At 48.1% G+C, this 11,087-nt stretch overlaps 1 protein-coding gene across 1 annotated transcript; it reads left to right on the forward strand.

Annotated features, from left to right (window-relative positions):
- The first annotated feature begins 898 nt into the window (after positions 1-898).
- On the forward strand, positions 899-10,684 carry GNPNAT1 (glucosamine-phosphate N-acetyltransferase 1). Its single transcript, XM_040412655.1, has 6 exons — positions 899-1,038; positions 6,483-6,647; positions 6,925-6,987; positions 7,490-7,617; positions 7,723-7,784; positions 9,196-10,684. The coding sequence occupies exons 2-6, from the start codon at positions 6,494-6,496 to the stop codon at positions 9,341-9,343; spliced, it is 555 nt and encodes a 184-aa protein (XP_040268589.1). The 5' UTR covers positions 899-1,038; positions 6,483-6,493; the 3' UTR covers positions 9,344-10,684.
- Positions 10,685-11,087: the final 403 nt, after the last annotated feature.

Consider the following 11,087-nt stretch of genomic DNA (forward strand, 5'->3'; position numbering starts at 1 on the left):
CTGGGGTCTGTATTGGTTCTGGGGTCTGTATTTGTTCAGGGGGGTTGTTCTGGGGTCTGTATTTGTTTAGGGGGGTTGTTCTGGGGTCTGTATTTGTTCAGGGGGGTTGTTCTGGGGTCTGTATTTGTTCAGGGGGGTTGTTCTGGGGTCTGTATTTGTTCTGGGGTCTGTATTTGTTCAGGGGTCTGTATTTGTTCAGGGGGGTTGTTCTGGGGTCTGTATTTGTTCAGGGGGGTTGTTCTGGGGTCTGTATTTGTTCAGGGGGGTTGTTCTGGGGTCTGTATTTGTTCAGGGGGGTTGTTCTGGGGTCTGTATTTGTTCTGGGGTCTGTATTTGTTCTGGGGTCTGTATTGGTTCTGGGGTCTGTATTTGTTCAGGGGGTTTGTTCTGGGGTCTGTATTTGTTCAGGGGGGTTGTTCTGGGGTCTGTATTTGTTCAGGGGGGTTGTTCTGGGGTCTGTGTTTAGGGAGTCTGGGTTTGTATTAGTCGGAGGGGTCTGTATTTATTTTGGGGTGTCATAAAGGGTGCTTTGTGCTTTTTGGAATCTTCTACCATATCCTCCAGTTTTCCTAAGCCCTGTAGATAACGAAAAAATGTTTTCATTGAATTTTCAAATATTTGACAAAAGAAAAAGTTTGCAGCAGACTGAACAGGGGGTAAACTGCCGTTCACTGCTTCCATTCTGCTGCATGATCCCCAGGGGCCCCCGCTGCTCCTCGATCTGCCACGTTTCTCAGTTGGTTCCTGTAAATAAACTCCCAGGAGATGTAAACTAAGCCCCGTCCAATGACCGCATGGGGGAAGGGGGGGTCGGTAACCATAACAACGCATCGACTCCCCCTTCCGCATTTGCGACGGCGGCGCGCTGGATGACGTCAGAGTACGGACAAGGCGAGGCTGGGACGATGTGCCGCACGCTGATTGGCCGTTCGCTTGGGCTTGCCGCTCTGCTGCTGACGTCACGCCACGTCTGAGGTTCCCCCAGAGCGCAGAGGCTCCTGGGCCTGAGGACTGGAGAGTGGAAGCGGCCAGAACCGGGTAAGTGCATGCATGCTCAGCCCTGCTGTCAGCCCCCCATAATGGAGGCAGGGGGGCTCCTAATAGTTTATAACGGGCTGCATTACTCTGTGTGGAGGACAGCGGTGAATTATAGGAAACTAAGTGAGGGCATGGCTGCTGCTGGGGGACTACAAGTCTCAGCCAGCCCCTGGAGTTACAGTAATGTCCGGGGGGAATGCTGCTTACAGATATGGAATAATTCATTGTCATCTATGGTCATTGGGCTGAGGGGCTGCCAGACTCCGTGGTGACGCTTATCTCCATGGGACACACAAGGGTCAAAATAGAACCCCTTCCCCTTAAAGGGGGTCATCTGATTGATAGTAAATTCTGCAAATTGGGATTTATTAACCCTCTGTGTGTGTACTTCAAAGTCTGAATGGAAGCTGACGGGATAAGTTGTAACCCATGGAAGCCCCAGCGGTCTCCTGGTATGCCCCTTATCTGTGGACGCCCCCTTGAATTGACTTCTGTACCGACAGAATAGTCACATGGGCATATCTCGTGACCACGGGGCTCCCTATGGACGACCCCCAGGACTGCCTGTCATGGGTATATCTCGTGACCACGGGGCTCCCTATGGACGACCCCCAGGACTACCTGTCATGGGTATATCTCGTGACCACGGGGCTCTCCATGGATGACCCCTTTAAGGCCTTTACAGTTTGCAGGGGTGCATGATCCAAGGTGACCAAAATTCAGATACCAAGTGTATTGCAAATGTGGCCCCCTTTAAGGAGCATCTCCATTCATTCATTAAAGCAATGCTCCAGACTAAACCGGTATACCACGTTTTGTTTTATACAGGGCCGGAGGGGGCGGAGCATGACCTAGGGATTTAAAGAACACCAAAGAGAGAATCCCTGTGTCACGCTCCACCCATCCAGGTCCTGTATTTCTCATAACTCAGCATATCGGTTTCACTTGGAGTGTTCCTTTAAGAAGATTTATCGGTGCTGGAGGTGTGATCCTTAAAGGGGTTTTCCCCGGGAGTTCAGTATCTATGGCTTATCCTCAGGATAGGTCAGCAATATCAGATCAGTGGGGGTCCGTCTCCCAGCAGCCCACCAACCTCTTCCTAGACCAGTGATGTCACATTCATTGGTCACTTGGCCTTGAGGCTGCTCAATCCCATTCAAGTGAATGGGCCTGGGCTGCAATTCCAAGCACAGCCACTAAGCTATATACGGCGCTGTGCTTGGTTGGCTGCGAGGACGCTGCAGCGCTGACTAGAACAGTGGGGTGTCGGGAGTCGGACCCCCACCAATCAGCCTGAGGATAGGCCTTCAATAATGAACTCCTGGAAAACCCCTTTTAGGGACTGGTAGGGAATCAATTCCTCATTGGAACTAAGGAATAGGAAGATTTTGGCCTGTGTAAACATGGCTGCATCACATCTGCCAGCAATAGGGGGAGGGACTTTATAGGGGGCCCCATCCAAAGGATACACCATGTCCGACGGGTGCGGGTCTCACCTCTGGGACCTGCTCCTGTCTCAGGAACTCTCCATTCACTTCTATGGGACCTCCAGAAATAGCGGAGCGTGCTTACTTGGCTATTTTTGGGCTGAAATCTGCCCATATAAAAGGACCCCTTATTCATCCTGTGTCCGGGGGGCTGTAGTTATCTGACCCACTGACGACGAGGATTTACATACAAATGGTCCCATTGTGAAGCCGATACATTCACTTCTTTTTACGCCATTTGTCCTTCAAAGCCAATGTCAGTCCTTGTGATGTGCAGATCGGGGGGAGACACTGAGATGCCCGGGGGCATGGACCGCAGTCCAGAGAGCCGGCCGTACGCATTAGATTAGTGTCAGAGACCAGTCGACCCTCTACTGTGTTTAGGGGTCTCCTGGCTCTCCCCTGAAGAGAAGGATTGGACATGTTGGATTTCGGCATGCTCAACCTCTCTCTGGGGTATGAGCCACTGTCAGAAGTGTCTGCAGGGGGTGCCATACATAACTGTATCTGCTAAGTGCAAAATGTCCCCCCCCCCCCGCGTCATATGGGAGCTATATATCGCCAATTTCTAGGGTTGCAATTTAAAGGGGATATCCCATGAAAGTATTTACTATGCAATGAATAAGAAATATTATTGCAATGTGCATGCAGTAAAAATATTGATCTTTTCATGTACTATATGTTAGATTTTCCTCTCTGGTGGCGCCCCCTGCTGTGTCTTCTTCTGATCCACTTTCTCCTGCATTGAGAACTGGACTGACATGCTCAGCAGCTTTCTGGCCCCTAAATTCATAGTAATATACAGCTATATCTCTCTAGACCAGGCATGCTCAACCTGGGGCCCTCCAGCTGTTGTAAAACTACAACTCCCATAATGCCCTGCTGTAGTCTGATAGCTGTAGTCTGTTCGGGCATGCTGGGAGTTGTAGTTTTGCAACAGCTGGAGGGCCGCAGGTTGAGCATGCCTGCTCTAGACAGTGGAGGAGGACATTATGGGGGCAACACATACCCTGTGAAGCTATATGTGGGGGGACATTTTCTATGCTGGGAAGGAGCTAATTTCAGTGCTTTCTGGGAGAAGCACGTTCTTGGTGAGCTGCTGCCCACCCTCAGAAAGGGAAGAAAGTCCTCCAGATAAGCCATTTGTGGAATAATCCAGTGAAAATGTTCATCATGGATTCAGATGAGGAGAGGAAAGTGGACTTCTATAGGGCGAGTAGACCCCCTGCACCTTACACGGGTGTGTCACTGCGTGCAGTCTGTGCATGCAAGTCTTAAAGGGACAGTGACCACTAAAGCTTGTGCTATCCTCGTCACACTGTGTCGGGGTGGCTGTGCTGCCCTCGTCCTAATAAAATGCTGGAAAACAAAATTAAATCATTCTTGCAGGTCACCGTATGCTGTCCCATGTGGAATAAAGAAAGCTTGAAGGGGTTCTCCTAGGAAAAGCATTTATCCACACGATAGGAGATGAATATCTGATCTCATAGGGGTCCGATCTTGGGGACCATCTGCAGTCCTGAGAGTGAGGGATCCCAGAGTCCCCTCTCTGAATGGAGCAGCACCGCCCCATCCACTTCTGTGGGGTGACAGAACACTGTCTGTGTGGGACCCCCTGCAATCCAATATTCATCACCTATACTTTTAATGGGGTAATCCCTTTAAAGGGTTTTAAAGGGGTTTTCCAGGATTGACATCCGGATGACCTGTCCTCAGGATAGGTCATAAATATGTAATTGGGGGTGCAAGGAGTGAGCTGTGTGAGGAGGCCACAGAGCTCCCGTGATCGCCGCAGCCTCCATTCAGCTTACCAAGCACAGCGCTGTATAGTGGCTGCGCTTGGTATTGCAGCTCAGCTTCATTCACTTGAATGGGATGAAGTTGCACCTAGGTCATGTGACTGATGAACGTGACGTCACATGGCCTAGTAAGAGCTGTGGTGGTTATGGAAAGCCGCGGCCTCCTCGCCACAAGCGTCCCGGGAGTCGGTCTTGTGACGTCATGTTCTTGCTGACGTTGGGGCTGCGGCACTAATGGAGAGTCGCATCCTCTTTGTACAGCTGAAAGGTGGGGGGGTCTCGGGAGTCAGACCCCCGCTGATCTCATATTGATGACCGATACTGAAAATAAACACTATAAGGCCTCATGCACACGACCGTATGTATTTTGCAGTCCGCAAAAAACGGATCGGCAAATAATACGGAGGACATCCGCGTGCATTCCCTATTTTGCAGACTGGAACAGCTGGCCCCTAATAGAACAGTCCTATCCTTGTCCGTAATGCGGACAATAATAGGACATTTCTTATTTTTTGTGTGGAATGGAAATACAGAAACGGAATTCAGACGGAGTAACTTCCTTTTTTTTTTTTTGCGGACCCATTAATATGAATGGTTACGCCTATGGTCCACAAAAAAACAGAACGGACACGGAAAGAAAATCTGTTTGTGTGCATGAGCCCATCATTATTTGATCGGCAGGGTCCGACGCCCCCACCAATCTGCTGTCCCCTAGTAGCTCTACTGTTGGAATTGCACCGCCCCATCCATTGTGTGTAGTGGACGGAGTTGGTTAGTGAACTGAATGGGAGCACCGCCGCTACACAATGGGTGGCACTGCGTAGTTCTGGTCCCAAAGCTAAGAATAGCGGCTCCAGGAGAGTGTGGGGCGTCGGACCCCCAGCAATCAGATACTGATGGCCTATCCTGAGAATAGGCCAACAATATTAAAATCCCAGAGAACCCCTTTAATCATTTTATAACTCAAAGTGCCGCAACGTCCTCATATACTGCACTTTGTTTTAGTTTTTCAATATCTTCAAGATATTTGCTTGCGGTCAGTGAATGGAATTCACTCCTGTTTCCATCCTGAGAATGTGCATGGTTTGTTACAATGTATCAGCTCCTGTGCCAGGTGGGCATTATTTGCATATACAGTATTAGCGTGGTGTTTCTCGCTTCGTTTATTCGTTATTTTCCATTTTCTGTGATTATTGGCCCCTGGAACCATATACGTAAACCTCCGCCGTCCCGGCAGCCGCCTTGCATAGCTTCACATTAGTCAGAGCAGTTTTTAGAAGGTGTGAGACGTGTTCTCCGGTCTGTGACACGGCAGAAACGACGCTGAGCAGCCGCCGGGACGTGGTCCCCTGTGAACGCAGCCGGAGTCAGTCATCCGCCCATAGAACAAACAGAGTGAATCAGAGACGATCGTCCATGACTGACGAGATGTTCCCTTCTTTGTGAGTCAGAGGGGGTGGGGTTTAATTAAAGGGGTGTGGCTTGGGGTATACCATCCGGTACCATAAAACATGCCCGATAAGAGGGTGAGACATCGAGCGCAGGGCAGAAAGTCTGAATGTAGATTTGGCCTTTGTTCTGCATCATTTGCAATATCTCCGTTTGCTGTCATTTAATTGAACCCAAGTTATCCCGTGTACAGCTTCTTACCTGTCACCTCTCCCGACATGTCTGTGTTTTAATAATTACTGGAGCATCTGTTCTTATGGCTCTGTGATGTACGGTTCCTTTATTATTCCTGATAGAAATTATGAATGAAGCAATTATGGCTATCAGCAGTTTGCAATGAAGGTCCAGATGGGTGTTACCTGTTGAAAATGTGTCCCTGCACAGTCTGACACTATCCAATCAGTGCTGCCGGTGTTAGACTTCATTTGCAATTCAATGTGAGCTGCTTGCTATACCTTCAGGAATAATAAAGGAATGGCACAACATAGATGCTCCAGAACTATTACAAAGGGGGATGCAAGTGGTTACTACATGTTAGGAGAGGGGACGGGTCCCCTTTAAACCCTGGTGGGAACTGTGTGTACTGCCAAGAAATACAACCCAAAATCTGGAAGTTGTGTTTGCACGGCTTATCGGAGGGCAAACAGAATTTGTGAGTTTCCCAGTGACCTCTGCCTGATTTTTATTTATTTTTGCATTTTGTTTGCAGGAGCTTCAGCCATGATTCCAGATGAGACCCCCTTGTTTGACCCCCAATTACTGGAAGAGATCGACTGGAGTCAGAATACGGTGTCATTCAGTCCGCCCATCTCTCCGGAGCACCCTGGGGAAGGGCTCGTCCTGAGACCCCTGTGTACTGCAGACATAAATAGAGGTGAGCTGTACCAAACGCCGCGCGCCCCTCATCCGTGCGCAGCCATGTTTTAAAGGCAGACAAAACGGACTGAACTTGCTTGCAAAATGGTGCGAGTTTCCCTGAACGCATCCGGACCTAATCCGTCACGCTCGTGTGAAAGAGGCCTAAAACCATCAGATATCGGCGCGGGTGGTTTAATAATGCCTGTTTCTAGCTACATGAGCAGCTGCTAATAGTTAGCGCCAAACCCCTTGTAGTGAAATCCTTTACTAATCCGGTTTCTCTCTCATTTCAGGTTTTTACAAAGTACTTGGTCAACTAACAAAGGTCGGAGATGTGACGGCAGAGGATTTTATAAGTGAGTCGGAGGGTGGGGGCCACATCTGTCAGCCCATCGGCACCCCGAGATGCAGTCCCAGGGTGCCAGTGGGTTGACGTGGATCCAACAAAGGCACATGCATCTGCCTAGAAGTCATTTTTATTTTTATTTTTTTTACATTAAATACATATTTTGTATTGCCACAATCCTAACGACGCATAGAATAAAGTAGTAATCAGCAAAATAAACCCCACAGAAAATGGCTTCTCATTCCCTTCAATAGACACAATGGATGGAGCTAAGGCCGATCCCCCTACTGATGGGCCATGAATATAAAATTAGTGATCACGCCCTTTAAGGGGTTACTTTGAAAACCTCTGCAATATGTAGCGACAAATGTGACCCAAAGTGGAGCTACGCCATGGCAAGGAACGTCTGACAGCATAGGCAGGGTGAAGCAATGGGCATCAGTGAGAATTTGGTTAGTGACCCTTTAATTCCTGTCCGATTTGTAAAATTTCTTTATTTTGTATTTTTATAGAAAAATTTGAACACATGAAGAAAACAGAGAATTACTTTGTGACCGTGTTGGAAGATCTGAATCTCGGTCAGATTGTAGCCACAGCCACGTTAATTGTAGAACATAAATTCATACACGGCTGCGCCAAGGTAAGCGGGGGGGGGGGGGGTATCTGCTTGGCATCATAGCTTGGAATGACCATGTTTAGGGTCATGTGACCGACCAGACGTGTTCATATGTGATTCTCCCTGCAGCGAGGTCGGATAGAGGAGGTTGTCGTCAGTGATGAGTGTCGGGGAAAACAGCTTGGAAAACTGTAAGTGACCGAGAATATTAATAACACCGGTGATAAGGAAAATGCAGCCGATCCCGACATCACATAGGCTTCTGCTCTGTGTGGTCATGGGGCGCTTGAGAACATATGCTGAGCCAGAAATGGAAAGTCATGTTACACTGGCATTATAGAGCAGGGATCGGCAACCTCCAGCTGTTCTGAAACTACAACTCCCAGAATCCTTTCACTTAAAAGAAACAGCCAAGAAAGTGTGCATGCTGGGAGTTGTAGTTTCACAGCAGCTGGAGTGCCGAAGGTTGCTAATCCCTGTCATAGAGCATGCTCCCAGGGGAATGGGGTACCCCAGTAACTCCCTTACTTACAATCCCCCTTATAGAGGATCTGTCTGCATACCCCATGTAACATTTCTCAAGCATCTTTTCTTAGAACTTTGATTTCTGCTCCTCCTCTCTTATTCCTCCTGGAAATGTATGACTCTATTGGCAACTGAGTACTATGTGTGCCTCTGCGCTCCCCAGCACTGTCCAATTATGGCTGACATTATTAGTGAAGGGACACGCCCCATTAACGAGGTGAATGGGGGGGAACACCCAGCTGTTAAAAGGGTTATCTGAGTGTTTATCCTCAGGACAGGTTACCAGTATCTGATTGGTGCACCCCTGCCGATCAGCTGTCTGAAGAGACTGTGGCGTTCCGAGAGCACTGCGGCCTCTTTTTAGGCCATTGATGTCACGTGCATCGGTCACAAGGCCTGGGAGCAGCCCGGCTCCATGCAAGAGAAATGGGCCTGAGCTGCGATCTCAAGTGCAGCCGTTATACAGTGGCTGGCCCTGTGCTTGGTAAGATGCAAGGAGGCCGCGGCGCCACAGCCTCTTCAAACAGCTGATCCGCAGGGTGCTGGGAGTCGAACCCCCACCAATCGCATACTGATGACCTATCCTGAGATTATACATTTCCAGGATAAATAACACAGAAACAGCACAAAAGAAGAAAAGATGCTCCGGAATTATGTGACAAGGCGTTCATTTACAAAAATACATCTCAGGGTAGCTTCAGGTTCCTTTAACCTCTTGAGGACCTCCAACAATCCTTTTTTGTTTTTCCTCAATATGCCATCTTTGAATGGCAATTGAAGATTTTATGGCCTGCACACGGATGTCCTGTACATCAGCGTTCACAGGGAAGACCCAGCAGCCTAGTGCCCTTTGCATTAATTTCTTAGATCCCACACCCAATGGCGACCATAAGTGGTAAGACAGGGGGCAGCAGAATTGTCTGGTTGGCGGGGCAGTGCTTGACATAGTGATCTGAAGAAACTAAAGTCGCCTGTGCTCCGCCACCTGCTCCAGGCATCAGCTTTGCATTGAATGTTCCTTTACGTTTGATAATCGTAGACCTACAGTTTTTCCGTATGCTCCCTTCTCTCCCCCAGGTTGTTGTCGGTGCTTACTCTGCTAAGTAAAAAGCTTGACTGTTACAAAGTTACCCTGGAGTGCAAGCCCAAGAACGTCGCCTTTTATGAGAAGTTTGGTTACACGGCCTCGGATGAAACCTACATGCAGTGCCGATTCTACGATTAACCTCAGCTGCAAAAACTAACCATAAACTTGCCAAAGTGACGGATGGAAGAAAGCTGTTCTTCAGGGGAAGCGGGTCCTGTAAAAAATATCTGTAAATAAGATGATCACTTTTACAAATGTTTAGGAAAATATTTTTTTAATGGGTATTTTGAGAATTTTTTTTATTTTATTTCCTGTCCCCCCCCCCCTTTGTTATGAATAACAAGTTTTCCATTGATAATTGTTACATTTTGCCTAATGACTGGTGCTGCTCCAGGCACTTCTGGGGTCATGTACCACTCATTGTTCATAAGATCACAGCCCTGTTACTACTCACTGACATGTCGTTCATGGCCTGCCCCCCCCATCACATACTTCAGAATGAATCTCACCATCGCTGTGTGAGCATAGAATACTGTCCCGCACCCTAACCAGGCCGCCTGCACAGTCACGCAGTCTCAGGCGTTGACCTGCATGACTGTGCAGGCGCAGCTGACCTGGTTGGGGGAGTGGGACAGTATTCTATGCTCTCGCAGCACTAGCTGGAGATTCCTTCTGATGCATGCACTGGGAGCAGGCTGTGAACGTGTCATCGGTGATGACTGACCTGTTCATTGTGGGTTGTAACCAACCTAGGATCACGTGTAAAATGTACAGCATAAGACCAGGGAGCGCAGTGCTGGCCCAGTAGGCAACATTTAAGAATTATCAATGGAAATGTTGTTAGTCACACGAAAAAATAAAACTATGCTGGAATTTACATCTTCAGAGTGAAGATGGTCAGCTCTGGTGCACAGGTAACGTGTTTTCACGTTAGGGAAGCTAGGATTTTAATATTGATAGGTTATCAATATCTGATTGGCAGCACCAGTCGGCTAATTTAGAGTAAGCCCAGCAACTCCATCCACTACACAATGTGTACTCTGAAACAGCTGATCCGACCATCAATAGTAAAATACTGGAAAACTCCTTTTAAAAGCTCAACTAATGTTGTGTCTGTCGGAATTAGTCTCCGGAGCCCCACGCCACAGGATTGACCAGTTTGGAATGTGGTGGCTTCTCGTTTTGAAATATTAAAGGAGTTGTCTAAAGGTATGTCATTTTTCAAAAGAAAATGCTACTATTGGTTAAATAAAATAGCCTGCCCATTCTGACATTGCTCGGGTCCCCGTTGCTCTCCACTTCTCGGTCCCTGCTTGATACACAGGAAATGCTCAGCCAGTCACTGGGTGGTCATGGGAAGATGAGAGCAGCGTCGGAGCAGTCTGCGGTCCCAGTCACTGACTGTCGGGGTGCGCTGAGAGTTCGGAGGCCACTGGTCTATAGTTGTTTATGGACGGCCTTTGCTCGATCCTCTAAAAATTTGTTATATTTCAGATACTAAATTGTGCAATGTTTATCTGCACATGTTGTTTTATGTTTTTGGGGTATTAAAATTTGGGATTGTAATATTTTCTCTTGTTCTAAAACAGGATATGATTTCTAATTAGGAATGTACAGAAGTGTAGAAACACTCAAGGCAGCATTGGGGTATGCCTAATGCAGGGCTGGAAGGCAGAACCTGTGTCATGCTCCACCCCCATCCTGCCCTAGGCATAACATTGTATCAGTTTTGACAGAGCATTCCTTTCAGACAAGCGAGTGTCACTCTCCGGATTCGCAGCTGAGCTCCTGTACTGACCTCCCAGCGTCGCATAGCATTATATTGATTTATGATGCTATGTAACCCTTAGGCTGGGTTCACACAGGCGTCATGTTTTGGCTC

This window comes from Bufo bufo, chromosome 11 (assembly GCF_905171765.1).
Source record: "Bufo bufo chromosome 11, aBufBuf1.1, whole genome shotgun sequence".
Lineage (NCBI taxonomy): Eukaryota > Metazoa > Chordata > Amphibia > Anura > Bufonidae > Bufo > Bufo bufo.